The 18,689-nt window shown below is 36.6% G+C and overlaps 1 protein-coding gene across 1 annotated transcript in view; it reads left to right on the top strand.

Annotated features, from left to right (window-relative positions):
• Positions 1-18,551, top strand: part of SIM1 (SIM bHLH transcription factor 1) — a 74,372-nt gene extending 55,821 nt beyond the window's left edge. Inside the window, exons 11-12 of the mRNA XM_003258374.4 lie at positions 13,565-13,967; positions 16,335-18,551. Coding sequence (XP_003258422.1) covers positions 13,565-13,967; positions 16,335-17,065 — 1,134 coding nt within the window. The 3' untranslated portion in view covers positions 17,066-18,551. The remainder of the gene's footprint in view (positions 1-13,564; positions 13,968-16,334) is intronic.
• Positions 18,552-18,689: the final 138 nt, after the last annotated feature.

Below are 18,689 nucleotides of genomic sequence, written 5' to 3'. Positions count from 1 at the left end.
ATGATATGATTCAGCAACTTCACTTCTTATATACCTGAAGGAAAAAAAATCAGTATGTTGAGGAGATGTCTGCACTCCCATGTTCGTTGCAGTGTTACTCAAAATGAAGACATGGAAACAACCTAAATGTTCATTGATGAATGAGTGGATTAAAAAATGTATCTATGTACAGTGAAATATTATTCAGCCACAAAAGAAGGAAATTCTGCCATTTGCAACAAAATAAATGAACCTGCTAAGTGAAATAAGCCAGATAGAGAAAGACGAATACTGTATGATTTCACTTATATATGGAATACTGTATGAATGGATTAAAAATATATATATACAATGAAATATTATTCAGCCACAAAAGAAGGAAATTCTGCCATTTGCAAAAAAATGGATAACCATGCTGAGTGAAGTAAGCCACATAGAGAAAGATGAATACTGCACGATTTCACTTATATGTAGAATCTAGAAAAATCAAACTCATAGAAACAGAGAATGATACTTGTCAGGGCTTGGAGGGTGGGGGAAGTGGGGAGACGTTGATCAAAAGGGTACAAACTTTCAGTTATAAGATGGATGTGTTCTGGGCATCTAATGTAGAGCATGGTGACTATAGTTAATAATATTGTATTGTACACTTGAAAGCTGCTAAGAATAATCTTAAGTTTTCACACCACACACAGACAAAAGGTAACGACGTGAGGTGACGAATGTGGTAACAAACTTGTTTGTGGTATTCATTTCACAATGTATACGTATATTAAATTTATGGTGCTGTATGCTATAAATGTATACAATTTTATTAGTCAATTATGCTGCAGTAAAGCTTGAGGAAAAGGTTCTGATGTATATTGTTTAATATAGTTTATATTATTTTAGTTTTCCTCATTTTTACTGTACTTGACTTAGAAGAAGAAAAGGTAGACTTATCCTTCCATTCACAGTTGCTCAACTTGGTGGAGGGCCTTTAAGCTTCAATTTCTTTTTACAAAATTACAAACCTGATAGACCTCATCTTTCAGCGTGCAGAAGGTTGGTAATATGCCTGCCAATCTGTTGGCCTAGTTCTAGGACACTCCCAAGAACAGCTTGGGCGGTCCATGCTTTGTCCAAACACAGAATAAAGCAGTAGAAGACCAAACAAAGCTGCAACAAGGGGTTGGAGCAGGTGGCACCACCTGTACCCATATAATTCACACCCATTTAATCTGCCACTTACATGTGAAAAATCAGAGAGTGAGTCAGAGCATCAGCGAAAGGATCAAAGTGATTCTGGCACATGCCTGAAGCCCATCATGGAAGATGGGCTACTTTAAATTAAAATTAGTGCTACTGGTTCTGGAAATCCAGGATTTTACCCAGTGGGCTAGAACTATTTCTATATTATCTGTGCAAGTTGGGATATACTTAATCATTTACAGCTGTGGATGCCATGACATAAAGGACTTAATTAAATACTTATTCTAATTTGCTGTTACCTGATTAAAATCTTCAGTGCAATGAAAACGCTTGCAAGTCTTTAAGATGTCACCTTTGGATTTACAAAAGGGATGGATTGTAGATTTCATGGTTTGGGAACAACTCTCTCCATATGGAATCCTATAGGAGATTCCTTATAGAATTACATTGAAGGAAACCCAGCGCTGGGTCCTGCGTGCTGATTCCCTTCCAGCTGTACATCACCCTGACAGCTAATGAGATGTCGACTATGGTTACTTTTCTGTGAGAAAAATGAGTGAACCAAATCCCAGGAACATTTTTGTAACTTTTTTGGGGGATGGGGTGGATTAAGAGAAGGCCTATGACATTTCAAACCACATTTGAGGCATATTTTTAAAGCTTCCCATGTTTCTACTTCACGAAATATATCAGAGAATTTACAGGTATAAAAGATTTCTTGCCAGAATATTTTTTTGAGCTAAATATGACTAAAATATGGATAAAAGGTAAAAAATCACAATAAATAATAGATTAAACTATAAACGAATCAAATTATAAAATAATGGGGGCAAATCTTGTGAATAAATACTTTAAAATTGGTTTTGGGAAGCTGATAATTCGTATTATTCTTTAAAATAAAGGAAGAAATGGCCAAAATATTTAAAACTTCTATTAAATGAATTTTGATTCAGTATTTACCACCTAATTATTTATAGTATAAATGAGTATATTTACTGCTCAGTTCCTCTAGCAAAATTAACCTCAACTCTGGAATGTGACTAAAGATTGATCTAATTTTTCTTTTAGAATATATTCTCCAACTTTTCTTGAAGTTTTTTTAAAGCTTAATTCTTTAGGAACTATATGTAATTGAATTAAATTTCATAAACATATCTCAGGAGGGTTCTTTTCCAATGCTAAAAATTTGTGAGACTTGTCTATAAATCATATTATACTTGATTTTTATTAATATATATTATATAGATTTATTCTTGCTGTTTATTAATAAGATAATAAATTAGAAATGAAATGGCAGCAAAAATTTCTATTATTTGTAGGAGTGCAGGAATGTAGAAAATAATTTCTACTTGATATTCTCTTTGCAGCTTTATTTAGTTGTGTTTTCTAGGTACTAAAATTTTTCAAGTTAGAAATGAACTTTATTATTTGCTGTTCAGTTACATTATCACAGGCACATGGTTTCCATCAGCCTCTCAGATTAGCAAAATAAGTTGCATTATTGTCATTTAAAAATACATTTGATTCTGACATTAGTTTTTCTCTTACTCCTGTGTTTATCCTTGAGAAAACTCCTGGCAATTTCCAATGTGTGTAAGCCAAAACCATTCTTTATAGTAAACAGGACTCCTGTTTGAGGGAAGCATCCCGAGAAGTGGGGGTTATTTTAATGGACATGCTGTATTACTTTAATCTAACCCTTTCACCATCTGTTCTTCCCATAACAGTGAATGAAAAAAAGAACATATTTTATGTTTCAGGGTTACATTAGTAAAAAAAAAAAAAAAAGATAAAAGTGTTTTAAAAGCATGCATATGTTCTTAGTACAATGCAGTCTGCATCTGTGATTTTTCTTTTCTCATGGTTCAGACACAAATCAAGAGGAAAGCTGCTCATGCCTGATAGAGTGAAAGTTTTTCATGAAAAACAGGACTTTACCAGAAGAGGGTCTCTTTATATATTTTACAGCTATAAATGATAAAAACCTCAATGAGCTGCCAGAATAAAAATAGATAACTGTGACATCTATTATTGGAACATCTGGCATTTTTCCTGGGCTGGGTGGTTGCTGCCACATCCAGATGAATGCAGAGCACCTGTCTGGAACATGCTGTTGAAGCAGGAATTAATCTTATGACTGTAATCAAAAGAAGAATACCTATGGGTGTACTTGTGGTACGAGACTGTTTGAGTGATTAGAGGACATACCTCAGGGTGTGTGGAGGTGGTTTACGGGGTGTAGAGGCTGGAGAAAGTCCCCTTTGTAAAAAGATTCTTGGGGACCTGAAATCTATTACTGCGTAGGGGGTAGGACACTGTTGTCTTTCTTATCTAAGTATAGTATGTCGAAGTATGGGACAGTGAAAAGAGTAAGGGTTCTGGAATTACATGTCCCCTCAAACGTCATAATCATGCAACTTTGGGCAAAAAATTTTTTTCAACCTTATTTGTTATGTCTGTAAAGGGATTAATAATACTTTTAAGATGTTGTTAGCATTTAATAAAACAATGTCTACAGAATCTGCATAGTGACTAATGCATAGCAAGTGTTTTATAATGGTAACTATTGTTGTAATGGGTATTAGTTAGCATAAGCAAATCATATAGTAAGTTGCTTCTTAATAAGTCACAGTTCTTTTCCTTTTTCCTAAATAACTTATTTACTAAAGTTTCTTTGAACTCCTGTTTTGTTTTTCTCTCTATTCAGGTCTTTGCCTTTTCTAAAGTGTATTAAAGTTATATTCTGTGCATTATTTATATCCCTCTTAATGTGAACACCTTGAAGGTGGGGCTGTATTTCTCCTATTACCTGGCATGCCGCCTTGCAAAGCAGGCACTTAATAAATATTAGAATGAATGTTAGAATGAATTTTTGTAAATAGATCCCATTGGGTGCATATTAAGCCCCAAGGGATGGCTCAGGCCTTTAACCTGATGAACTATCAGTCTCTTCTAGAAGGAATGATTCTGTTATAAGCTGAATTCCAGAGGAGAGCTGGGGGACTGTGGATGTCATCTGAAATCCAGTTTTGGCAGTCATCTGAGCTTTTTGCTTGCCAGCCTCAGCCCACCTTTGGTGGCTGGCATTTGGTTGCATGTTTCACGAGAACAAGGGCATCCATCATCTGACTCATATTTTAATTTGCAAAATGAATGCTTGTTTTGAAAATTAAAACTTAAATATGAAATTGAGGTAAATTAAGGTGCATAGTATTCAGAATGACAAAAAATTTTCTAAGAAGAAAGAGGTTTCAGCAAAATTGAAGCTAGATTTTCACTGAACTTTCTTAATTGATTGGTGTAATCAATGAAAATAAAGGAATAATTCAGTTTCTCAGCTTTAAATATAAGAGAAAACATTGTTATCTTTTCAAAGGAAGAAGAGCAAATACTCTCTAGCTCATAGAGCATGACTGTTTTACTTGAAAACAGTCAATACCGGCTGGGCATGGTGGCTCACGCCTGTAATCCCAGCACTTTGGGAGGCCGAGGTGGGCGGATCACGAGGTCAGGAGATCGAGACCATCCTGGCTAACACGGTGAAACCCCGTCTCTACTAAAAATTCAAAAAATTAGCCGGGCGTGGTGGCGGGCGCCTGTAGTCCCAGCTACTCGGGAGGCTGAGGCAGGAGAATGGCATGAACCCGGGAGGCGGAGCTTGCAGTGAGCCGAGATCGCGCCACTGCACTCCAGCCTGGGCGACAGGGTGAGACTCCGTCTCAAAAAAAAAAAAAAAAAAAAAAGGAAAATAGTGTCAATACCAACAAAGGCTAGGAGAACCATCCACAGGCTTGCATGAACCTAATTGACCATGATTCTACCCTCCTTTCCACTCTTAAAACACATCTTTAGGCTCTTAATCAAAGTGTAAATGATAAAAACTCTTGGTACCAAACTACCTTCCAGCTTTGAAAACTGGAGTATTTGGAAGAAAAGGCCCTACTATTTAGATGACTGGCTAGTGGCCTGATTTCTTTCTGCAGTTAGGAATATTAATTTTTTTAATCCTTTAACATATATATCTTATCTTTTACCTGCCTATAAGATGGTACTGAAAACATGGTTTTTCTAGACAATATAGTCTACAGCAGATAATAATTTTTACAAGATGGTAACCATTTCTGTTTACCTAAGTGAAAGTGATTAATCAAGGACCTTTACATGACACATACATATCTGTACCATTTGTATTTTTTAGTGCTGTTATACGTATTATTTTTTTGATTCTTACTGCAATCCTGTAAGGTAGTCAGTTCCTGTTCTACAAATGGGAAAATCAAGGCCCAAGAAAAGTGATCCTTCGCACAAGTCATATGAAATGGCAGTAGATCAGGATACACCCATGTCATCCAAGGTTTGTTTGTACTGAAATTCCTAGTTGATAACTTTATATCTTCATATGCAAAATATTAATAGTCAGAAATAAAAACAAAGATATTTAAACAATTAAATTATTGCTTTATTAAAACAAGTTTCCATTTCTTCAGAAAAATGTTTAAAAAAAGGCTTTGTCTGCAATGATTCTATAAAAATAAGACATAAGTTTACTATATGGGATTTTTCTGATGTTCAAATATTTATTTTAAAATGATTACATACTTTAAGAAAAGTTGCAAGAATACTAGCAACTACACTAGGTTCACCAGTGCTTAGCATTTGCCACATTTTCTTTATCATTTTTTTCTCTTTCCCTTCCCTCTGCCCTCATTATTATTTATTTTTTTGAACCATTTTAGAGTAGGTTACATATATCGTGCCTGTACCTAAACCTTAATACATCGATGTGTATTTCCTAAGGACAAGAATATTCTCTTATATAACCACAGCACAATTATTGATATCAGAATATTTAACATTCATAAGATGCTTTTTATCTAATCTTACAGGTGTAAGATGTAAGATTTCTCCAGTAACGTCCATAATAGCATTTGTTATTTTCTCTCTAGTACAAGTCTTAGTCTAGGAGCCTATATTGCATTTAATTTTCATGCCTCTTTCATCTCCTTTAATCTGAATAGTTCTTTAGCCTGGCCTTTTCTTTCATATTATTGGCATTTTTGAAGAACACAGCCCAGTTATTTTACAGAATGTTCTTCAATTTGAGTCTGTGTGCTTATTCTTCATGGTTAGATTCTGGTTATACATTATCCACTATCCACTGGAATACTTCATTAGTGAGGTTGTGTCTTCGGAGTGTCTGTCACATCCAGAGGCACATGATGTCCATCTGTTCTGAGTTCGTTGGTGATGTTAATTTTGATCACCTGGTGAAAGTGTCATTTGGTTTCTTTACTGTATAACTGTTTTTTTTTTTCCTTCTAATTAAAAAGCAATCTGTGGGGAAACCCTTTAAGACCATAAAAATAGCCTATTTCTCAACAGTTTTTCCCCAAGATTTATCATCTATGATCATCTGTGCCCAAATAAATCTTTATTGAAGTGATTGCAAAATGTATATTTTCTAAGTTAACTACTCCCTCCATATTCATCAGTTGGCACTCTACTGTAAGGAAGATTCCTTTATGTTTCCCCATTTATTAGCTAGTGTGTTTATCAGTTTGGACCCATGGATTTCTTTAGTGGGTTACAATTTATTCATTACTGTCATTTACTTTTGCTTAAGTTTTTCTGTATTTGGCCCAAGGGAATTCCTTCAAGCTGGCTCCTGTGTCATGTTGACATGTCCCTATCATTCCTATGTAAAGCTATTCAAAGCTGTGTATCCCATAGGTCTGGATATGTAGTTTTTACCTCCAGAATTCTATATTTAATTTACGTAATTTGTGTTTGCCTATTTTCCCCAAGGGTTATTTAAAAGTTTTTTTTCAGGTTGAAGGGTTTTTTTAAATTTTGTTTTTAATTTCCATTTTTATGCATTGTGATCAGAGGGTGTTCTTTGTATTTCTACTCCATGAAATTTACTGAGGTTTTCTTTGTGACCTAATATTTGCTTCGTTTTGATGATTGGGCATCTACATCAAGAAGGTTTCTTCTTTATTATCAGTATGTGAAGTGATATATAGCCATACAATTTAACTGATTGGTTTTCTTTTTTAAAAAAGTCTTCTGTAGTCTTTATTGTTTTTAAAATTTACTTTACTCTGTTACTGAGAGTGGTATGTTAGTCTTTTATTTGTCAGGATGTTTCTATATCTCCTTTGTATCTCCTATAGTTTTTGCTTCATATAGTTGGCATTGCAATGTTATTTGATGCATAAATATTCATAACATTTCTATCTTCATTGTGAATTCTGGCTTTTAGCAACATAAAATGTCTTTTGTTTTGTTTGTTTTATTTAATGCTTTTTTTAGAGCCTGAGTTCTGCTTTGCTTGGTTTTACAGTCCAAACTCTTGGTTTCTTATTGTCTACATTTGCCTTGTTTATGTTTGCCTTTCCCTTTATTTTTAGCCTTTTGAAACTGTGTTTCAGGCATGTCACATGATCAGTATAGAATTGGGTTTGCTCTATAAATTATCAGAAAATTCTTTTTTAAAATTGGTGATTTAAGCCAATTCACATTTATTGATGGGGTTGATATGTTTGACTCAATGCTGTCATATTGTTTAATATTTACTGAATGCATTATGCTATATTTAATGTGTTTTCTTGATTTGTCTTTTTTTCTGTTTTTAATCAAATTGTAATTTTGATATACTTCTAAATTAAAATGTAGGTATCACAGAAAGTGCCCATTTACTCATTATCTTGTTTCCCCAGTGGTAACATCTTGCAAAGCTGTAGTACAATATCACAACCAGGATATTGCATTGTTACTATCATCATATAGGACAATTTCACTACCACAAGGATCCCTCATGTTGCCTTTTTACGACCACATCTACTTCTCTCCTACTCCTGCTTTTGTCATTAACCCTAGCAAGCACTAATCTGTTCTTCATATCTTTAATTTGTCATTACAAGAATGTTGTAGAAATGGAATCATATAGCCTTTTGGATTGACTTTTTCACTCAGCATAATTCACTGGAGATTCATCCACATTGGTGCATGTATCAATGGTTCATTCTTTTTTATTGTTGAGTAATATTGCCTGGTATGAATATATCATATTTTGTTTAACCATTCATCTTTTGAAGGAAATCTGAGTTGTTTCCAGTTTTTGGTTATTAAAAATAAAGCTATAACAACTCAATAACAACAAAAGCAACTCAATTCAAAAGTGGGAAAAGGACTTGAATAGACATTTCTCCAAAGATTTACAAATGACCCATATGCCTGCGGAAGGATGCTCAACATCACTAATCATTAGAGAAATGCAAATCAAAACTGCAATGAGGCACCTCTCACACCCATTAGGATGGCTACTACTACTACTACACACACACACATACACACACAATAACAAGTGTTGGTGAGGATGTAGATAAATTTGAACCCATTGTACTATTAATGGGAATGTAAAATGGTGCAGTTTCTATGAAAAACAGCATGGCAGGTCCTCAAAGAATTCAAAATAGATTTATCATATGATGTAGCAATCCCATTTCTGGTAATATACCCTAAAGGATTAAAAACAGAGTCTCAAAGACATATTTGTACACCCATGTTCATCGTAGCTTCAAAGCCAAAAGGTAGAAGCAACCCAAGTGTCATCAGTGGGTGAATAGATAAACAAATTGTGGTATATACAATAGAATACTCTCCAGTTTTAAAAAGGATGGAAATTTTGACACCTGTTTAAACATGGAAGAACCTTGAGAACCTAATGCTAAGTGAAATAAACCAGTCATGAAGAGACAAATACTCTGCGAATTTACTTATGTGAGGTACCTAGAATAGTTAAAGTAATAGGGACAGAAATTAGAACGGTGGTTGTTAAGGAACTGAAGGGAAGAGGGAATGGGGAGTTATTGTTTAATGGGTACAGAGTTCAGTTTTGTAAAATGAAGAGTTCTGGAAATGAATGGTAGTGATGGTTGCACGGCACCAAGAATGTACTTAATGCCACTGAACTGTATATTTAAAAATGGATGATAGTAAATTTTATGTTATTTGTATTTTGCCACATTGAAAAAGAAAGGAAACAATTAAAGAGGACTTGGAAGTGGAGGGAGGTAGCTGCTATAAATATTTGTGTGCAAGTTTTATATGAATATAGTTTTTATTCCTCTGGGATAAATGTCTAGGATTACATATAGTAATTGCACATTTAGTTTTTAAGAAGCTGCCAAACTGTTTTCTAGAATAGGTACACCATTTTATATTCCCATCAGCATTGTATGAGTGATCCAGTTTTCCTACATCTTTGCCAGCAATTGGTTTTGGCATTATTTTTTATTTTAACCAGCCTGATAGGTGTATTGTGATATTTCATTGTGGTTTTAATTTGCACTTCCTAGTCACTAATGATGTTGAACATCTTTTCATATGATTATTTGCCATCTGTATATCCTACCCAGTGAAGTGCCACTTCATATCTTTCACCCTTTTTTGTTGTTCTTGTTGTTGGGTTTTGGGAGTTCTGTATAGATTCTAGAGGCTAGTCTTTTGTTAGATATGTAGTTTGTAAATGCTTTATCCCTTCCTGTAGCTTGTCTTTTCATCCTCTTCAGGGGGCCTTTTTTGGAGCAAAAGTTTTAATTTTGATCTAGTTCAATTTATCTTTTTTTTCTTTTATGGATTATGTTTTTGTTGTCAAGTCTAAAAACTCCTTACCTAGTCCTAGATCTTGAAGATTTTCTTTTATGTTATTTTCTAAAAGCTTTATAATTTTGTTTTACATGTAAGTCTGTGAACCTTTTGAGTTTTTTTTTATATAGGCTGTGACACTTAGGTTGAGATTTATTTGATTTTTGCCTATGAATGTCCAATTACTGTAGCACCATTTGTTGAGAAGTTTATGTTTCCTTCACTGAATTGTCAAAAATCAGTTGAGCATATTTGAAGTTTGTCACATTTTCTGCCTCCAAGTAATGCTGATAATATGGGTCATGTGTGACTTAATTTGTGCTTCTTAATGACCTTATTGGTCTTGAGGGCAGAATGTGTGGACAGATCCAGATTACAGTGGTTGCCATTATCCTTCAAACTCAGAAGCCTCTAGAATGTAATAATCTATTGAACAAAAGGCAGCATGTAATTCCTAATAAAATTGTGTCATAACGGGATACTTGGAAGGGAAAATTGGCCTTATAGTAAAATTATAATTTAAGCAATAACTTTCTTTTTATAGTTATGACAATAAAAATTTGTAGACTTGGATTATTGTTCTCAATAATTATTTTCTTCCAATAACTGAGATGTAGGGACAGGCACAGGAATCAAACATTTCAAAACTAAAAAGGATTCCAAATAGTTATTATATTGTACAGAGTGTTAGAGCTGAAAGACAAGTTAGATAAAGTCTAATCTAACCCACTGCTGCATTTTTATGCAGCATTCATTCATTGCACCACACACACTACATATATTGGCTGGCTGCCTTCCTCTCTTTCTGCCTTCTCTCTTTTCTCAAATATTTAATGAATACCTGAAATATTTTGGATCAAGTAATGCGGCTGTAGTGTCCTCAACAGAGCTTACATCCAGTGCAGTTCATTTTAAAGGGATGAACGTGGCTCAGAGTTTTGATGGTGCCCACTGGTGCAAATTTATAAGTCTTGAAAACAAAAGTTTACTGTGAGGCTTTTCCTCTGTATCTCCTAAGCAGTGTGAGGTCTTGGACTAACTGGACCACCCAACTTCCACCTGCTTGAATATCTCAGGGCAATGCTCTTGGTATTGTTGTAGTTTCCTGCCTATTGACAAGAGGCTTATCCTTCAAATTCTTCTTTGGGTGCTCTTGAAATGTATACCTCCTGTATGCCCAGGTTGTCTCTTGTTGAATTTTCATTGTGATTGAAGGACAGAACGTTCTTCTCTGTTGCGCCAAAAGCACTTTCCCATACACACTCAGGGAAAGCTTTTCCCCCTCTTAACAGGGCTCAAAAGTCTTGACTGGAGTACCTCAGAAATAGATCTGGTTTATACTTTTATAAAAACAAGCAGAATCTGGGCAACTCCTAGCTTGGAATAACACTGATGGTCTGAGTTTCTCTGAGGCAAGCACATGGATGGTACTCTCAAGGAACACATGTATAGCACTTGGATCCCCACTCGGTAAGGTGAGGAAGCGCCAGCCCTGCTTTGGTGAAAGTGAAGGTGGTATCTTGTGAAAAGAGAGTCTGGGTTCACTGGAAGAAAAAGTTGATGGCATGTGGAAGGCATGATATAGGTACCGAGCCCCAGGATGCCTTGATGTCTCTTATTCTACAACCCTGTAGGGACAGAAGGTGGATTTTCTGATTTTTTTCTTGATGGAATATGCTAATAGTCCATATGTGCAGGTGGAAAATAATTAAAGTAATAATTAGAAATGGCAAAGGAAAAATTTCAACCTGGAATTTGCACAGGACTCTGTTCTGAGCATGCTACATTGGATACTTTGGAGGTTCCCCAGAGGAACCTGTGTAGTTCATCTCTCTGTCCCCAAGAGCCCTCAGCTGAGTTGCCTCTTTGTACTGAAATGGGAAGAGCCAGGATTCTTATTCCCACAGGCTGGGCCTAGTGGTGAGGGGAAAGTTCATTTTGTCCTGTGAAGTTCTCATCATGGGCGACAAGGGAACAGCAGTGGAGCCTAGGAATTTTTCTTCTTCCCTCCACAACACCACACATGCCCACCCCTGTTTATTCTGGGGTAAGAAATAAAAGTCTAAAATTGACTTGTATTTTCGTTCCTGGGACTGTGAAACAGTTCCTGCCCCTTCACTGCAAATCTCCCTAATATTGGATCTTTTTTTCTCTCCATTTTTCCTTAGCAGTGTTTTATCTGAAATGTAAAATATGGTTTCAAGTGCAGGCTTTGAGACCAGATAGACTGTGAGGTGGCTGTGGCATCTTATTAAAACTTGTAGTAATGTCCTTTCTTCCTCTATTAAATGGAACTATATTATGTTTAGGTGGTTGTGAGGATTAAATGACAAAATGTATATGGAATGATTAAATGACAAAATGTATATGGAATGTATATGGAATATTGCCGAACACATAGTAAGCTCTGAATAAATGGCATCCATCATTATCATAGTAGGTAATCTCTTTACAATACCTAGAATTGTTTGGCATTAGGCAACCAAAAACTGGTAAAAATTATTGTCATATTACTGATTTTAGTGGCTTGTGAGGGCCTTCAAACTGAGCACACTTTCTAGGGAGATCTATCAAGCATTTTATATTCTCTTTCAAAATCTGACCAAATAGTCTGGGAGTAGGTAAGCCATTTAATTCCAACAAGGCACAGCAATGCCTGTGGCTTGTTATTTTCTGGTGACCCTATGCATATTTCAAGTTTTATCTTCTAAACAAGAGGCACATCCTAGTGAAGAGGCCCAACTCTTATATGGGATAAGACTTCTTAAGAGTTACATTGCAATTGAATTAGGTAAGCGCTTATTAACTATTCTGCCATCTATCCAGCATGGCCTTCAGAGAGTTAACAGAGTTAATGAAGATTAAGTTTCAGGACATTGGTGCCTTAAACCTTAGGTTTTTGTTTGTTTGTTTTAATTAAGAAAAAATGTAGGCTAGGTGTTGTGGCTCATACCTGTAATCTCAGCACTTTGAAAGGCTGAGGTGGGAGAATTGCTTGAGCTCCAGAGTTCAAGACCAGCTTGGACAACAAAGTAAGACCCTGTCTCTACCAAAGAATTCAAAAATTAGCTGTGTACGGTTGCACACCTGTGATCCCACCTACTCAGGAGGCTGAGATGGGAGGATTGCTTGAGCCCAGGAGGTGGAGGCTGCAGTGAGCCATGATCACGCCACTGCACTCTAGCCTGGGGGACAGGGCCAGACCCTGTCAAAACAAAAAAATACGTGGAAAGCAAATAGAAATAAAATATGGAACTTACTTGGAATCTCTCTTTGGCAATACTGTTAGGGTAGATGAAGAACCTGGTTCTGAATCTCGGTTCTGTCACCTGCTAACACTGTGGCTTTGGGCAAATCACTTTCTCTCTCTGAGCGTTAGCTTCTCTATCCATAAACTGGGGATACTAATAGCGCCATTAAAGGTTTATTACAGGAGCTAAGTGGATAGTTCATATGAGGCACTTCATTCAGTGCCTAGTACTTCAGTCGATGGTTGCCATTATTATCTCCTGGTTTCATCAACCAAAAGGATTTTCTTTGGAAGCATCATAATAAATTAAGTAATTCCAAGTTAGGTGTGTACAGCCATGATGCCAAAGCAACGGTTATTTTGACGACCTCAGGACAATGAGACCTTAAGGGTGCTTGTAGAGTAAATAAAGGCTGTTTTTTTGTTTGTTTGTTTGTTTTCGCTTACTGATCGATTGATTTTTGAAATGGACTTTTCTCCCCTACTCGGTTTCAGTATTCGGGATTTCACACGGAAAGATCGGAATCTGATCATGACAGCCAGTGGGGCGGAAGTCCCTTGACCGACACGGCCTCTCCGCAGCTTCTGGACCCCGCCGACAGGCCTGGCTCCCAGCACGACGCATCGTGCGCCTACAGACAGTTTTCGGACCGCAGCTCTCTCTGCTATGGCTTTGCGCTTGACCACTCGAGGCTGGTGGAAGAGAGGCATTTCCATACCCAGGCCTGTGAAGGAGGCCGGTGTGAGGCAGGCAGGTACTTCCTGGGAACGCCGCAGGCCGGGAGGGAGCCCTGGTGGGGCTCTCGCGCAGCGTTGCCCCTGACAAAGGCCTCCCCGGAAAGCAGAGAAGCCTATGAAAACAGCATGCCTCACATCGCTTCAGTCCACAGGATCCATGGTAAGACCAGGTGAAAGGGTTCCCGAACTCCAAGCATCAGGCCCTGGGCGGGTTCATCACATTGTGACACTAGAGTGAATGACCAAATAGTTATCTTCTTTGATTTACAAATCAGAACCAATGGGATTTTAAAAAAAGTTCACTCAGTTATTAATTTTGCTTGTATTTGCTAAATACATTTAGTTTTGACAAGTGAATAAGAACGATTCCTATTTTAAACATCAGAAAGTATAGAAATTACGTAGTTTATTATTGAATATGTCTATTGAATTTGTAGTGTGTACGCATTTACATTCCTCATATATTATTTTCTTTTGTATTTTCGTGCTTCAAATGTGGACTTGAATAGTCTGTAGGCTCATTTGGTCATAGCAGTGTTTCTCAATGAGGGCACTATTGATATGTTGGAGACGGCCAGTATTTGTTTTATGGATAGTCACACATATCTCAGATGTTTAACCTTTCTGGGCGTTAAATGCCAGTAACTTCCCCTTTCCCCATCATTATGACAACCCACAATGATGATCTCGTGAGTAAAGGATGAAGCAATACGTAGAATGCACTGGGATTTTCGCCTTGGGATAATTATATGGCTTTATAAACACGTCGAAAAGGACACCATAGCTAAAGCTTTGATTGTTGCTAATGCTTCCCTTTGTTCATTTCAAAGTAAACTGGTTAAGGAGAGCTCATTCCGTCCATTCCAGGCTTGGGTCCAGATCGGTCTTTGGAATCCTCCCTATTTCATTAAAAGTCAGTGACATTCGGATTGATCTGAAGGCCCCAATACTACTACTCTTGTCTTTAGAATGAGACATGTGCTAGACAATATTGTTTCCATTAATAAACCTTCCTGTCAAATACCACTCAGAAGCTGAGTAATTTTAATCTGTTTCTATTCTTCTTTTCTGTTTTTCTGATTTTACTTTGAGTATCTCTAGTTTGGTAGACTGGTAATGGAAACCCAGAGCAAAGGGCAATTACTTGCCAAAGAATAGAGTTAAGTGAAAATCCTGGCTTAACCTACAGGATCTGGAAGAAAATATTAGAAATAAAACAAGAAGAAAAGATAAAAGGAAAGCAATAAATAGTGTGATCCAGGCTTTCTCTGCTGCATTAAGCAGTTTACAGCTTTCATATATTCCTACTTGTTTCTCTTCTCTCTTTTTATATTGACTTCAGACTGCTTTGAGAATAATTTGGTTTATGGAATATACTTTGGATGCACTACTTCTCCGTATTTTATCTCTTTCCTTGGCTCCAAACAGGTTGTTATTAAAATTATACATATTGTTTAAAAAATTTTTTTTTGAGACAGAGTTTCGCTCTTGTCGCCTAGGCTGGAGTGCAATGGTGCGATCTCGGCTCACTGCAACCTCTGCCTCCCGGGTTCAAGCAATTCTCCTGTCTCAGCCTCCTGAGTAGCTGGGATTATAGGTGCCTGCCACCACACCAGACTAATTTTTGTATTTTTTAGTAGACACGGGGTTTCACAATGTTGGCCAGGCTGGTACTGAAGTCCTGACCTCAGGTAATCCATCCACCTGGGCCTCCCAAAGTGCTGGGAATACAGGTGTGAGCCACCATGCCCGGCCTTATTCTTTATCTTACTGCAGAAACAATCTAAGGTACCTGAGTTACTATATGATTACCTGTGAAGCTGAGATGTTTACCCCTAAGTTTGATAATATTTATGTTTTTATTTGGACAAGATTGTATCTATATCTATAATCTTCAGTTATATCCATCCATGCTTACATATATATCTATGTGAATAGAGGTATATTTTTAACCTTCAAATACTCTAAAAATGAACATTAGAGCTTTATTGTAACCATACTTAAGATATATTACAGCTTTATTTTAAGTCTACTTAAGATGTATTTAGCAATACTAACATTTTAGGTTATTTATTTGGAAGTGAGAGAATAGTTCAGCCTGTATCATTATTTCCCTCAAATCCAATTGAAAACATTTTTCAAGCATCAATTTAACATGGCACTTCTCTAGAGAATAACATAAACCAAATTCTATGCATCCTTCTCTTATTTCCAGTCAGACAGGTCTAATAACATATATCCATGGAGAAGTATAAACACACTTTACCATTTTGCTAATTGTCATTCACAGTGAACAAGGTTTATCTTCTAAAAACTTGTTGTAAACTTGGTCTGCATTTAAAATTCACTGATTTTATATGACTCCAGTACAGAGTTGACACTCTGTCTATCATGTGAGCCTGTTTCAAATATTGGTGCATATATTAAAAATGAAAGATATAAAGTTTATTTTAATAGGTAAAGGAAATATACTTATTTTGAGGGTGAATTCTAAGATCACTTACTTTTGACTTTTTCAAATTTTTAGGGCGAGGTCATTGGGATGAAGATAGTGTGGTCAGTTCTCCAGACCCTGGGTCGGCCAGCGAATCAGGTGACCGATATCGTACTGAGCAGTATCAAAGTAGCCCACATGAACCCAGCAAAATTGAAACTCTTATAAGAGCCACCCAGCAAATGATTAAAGAAGAAGAGAACAGATTACAGCTAAGGAAAGCCCCCTCAGACCAACTGGCTTCCATTAATGGGGCTGGGAAAAAACACTCCCTGTGTTTTGCAAACTACCAACAGCCCCCACCAACAGGTGAAGTCTGCCATGGCTCTGCTCTTGCCAACACTTCACCATGTGACCACATCCAGCAGAGAGAGGGAAAAGTGTTGAGCCCTCATGAAAATGACTATGACAACAGTCCCACCGCACTATCTCGGATAAGTAGTCCCAATTCGGATCGCATTTCAAAATCCAGTTTGATCCTAGCTAAAGACTATCTGCATTCGGATATATCTCCTCATCAGACAGCAGGAGACCACCCTACTGTCTCTCCAAACTGCTTTGGCTCTCACCGGCAGTATTTTGATAAGCATGCTTACACATTAACTGGATATGCCCTGGAGCACTTATATGACAGTGAAACCATTAGAAACTATTCCTTGGGCTGTAATGGCTCACACTTTGATGTAACTTCCCATCTAAGGATGCAACCAGACCCAGCACAAGGACACAAGGGAACATCTGTTATAATAACCAATGGAAGCTGATGTTTTGCTGAAATATTTTGTTCTTTAAGGATCTCTGAAACATATTTATAGTTTAATACCCCATTACCAGCATTTACTATGCCACAGATTGTTAGAGAGCATAACTTAAGTTACTGGGTATTTGATACGTGTTCCTATAAAATCAAAGAAAACATAGCACTAGCATTCAGGGTTATACACAGAAAAGGGAGCTAAATTGAATACACAAATTTCCCCTCTAATTATATGGGAACCAGAATAGATAAATTTTGACTTGAAAAATATTCATGTAGATCAAGTGTGCATATATACTACATGAGAGGACTGATGAATGACAACATTGCATTGTGACTATCCAGTGATCCTCATACACACAAACTATTACTTACAAACTGCAGTATACATTTTACATATGGAAATATAGGCTATGTAATGTAAAGACATCAAAAATGGGTAATTTTCTTTGACTCTATCACACTAAACTTCTTAAAGAAATTTCCATTCCCAAAATAACTGAGAAAGAGAGAGATATATCTTATAAACTGACTTCTTTGTGGTTTCAAATCAGCCAGCTCATTTGGTTCAGGCATAAATTAGAGAAATGGTTCTGGATATGGTGCAAAAATGAGTTTTCACCTGGTATCCATTATAAACAATCAGGAAGAGGTAATTTTTCACCTTGCTTTTCAGTTAGACAAGGACCAGGATTGTACTGACATGGCGCTAAGGGTGTTTCTAAGTAAAAACACTGAGATGTTGGGACACACATCAAAAACCTGGAGTGCTCAATTGGAAGTAGTTCTATGAATGTGGAAAGGCCAGAGGCAGAGTGAAATAAAATGATATTTCAAAATTTAACACAATTTAAGGGCCCAGCATAAGTAAACAACATATTTGGGGTTTGCTTGTAAAACCAACTAAATAAAAAATTCAAACCAATTCACCCAGAAAAAAGACCAATAAGTGCAAAAATAAAAGGAAAACCAGTGAAGTGCCACACGACAGCTGTGTAAGTGTTTGAAAACATTTCAAAGCACATATGTGCCAATGTGACAACATGTGGAAAGCCTCAGGAGAGAGTCTAAGATAAAAGCTTAGGCTGATAGACAAGTAGTTAAAAGCTAAGAGCAGTACTCTGAAGGAATAGGCAAAATGTTTATTTTCCTTATTGTTGGTAAACAACAAACTTGGTCTTACATCTGTGTGGCATAGTAGAAAGGCCAGCTGACTAGATCTCTGGACTCTAATTTTGGCCCTACCTGTAACTTAATTTTGTGACCACAGTTGTGTCATTCACCGTGCCTGGGCTCTGGTTTCCTGGTTTGTAACGCAGCCCCAGCGTTCATGTTCTATGATAGAGCAGAACTGAACTTATTAACTAATTAACTCTCTGCTATGAGTTGTCAAGACTGATCATTCTGGTTTTTCTGTACACAGAAGTTTAGATGCCTTGTGACTTAAGCAGATGTGTGGGCTCCTTTAGGCAGGTTACAGTTAACTTTCTAGATTTAGCCAAAAGGTAGAAATTTATGACAGAGAAGAAAAATAGCAAGATTTATTTAATGCACTATTCTCTAGTAATTAAAGCAAAATGATATAAGTGATTAGAGAAATTTCATAGATAATATTTCCTAGGAGTCCCATG

Source organism: Nomascus leucogenys, chromosome 3 (assembly GCF_006542625.1).
Source record: "Nomascus leucogenys isolate Asia chromosome 3, Asia_NLE_v1, whole genome shotgun sequence".
In the NCBI taxonomy this organism is placed as follows: Eukaryota; Metazoa; Chordata; class Mammalia; order Primates; family Hylobatidae; genus Nomascus; species Nomascus leucogenys.
This window is presented reverse-complemented; position numbering and strand designations above follow the sequence as displayed.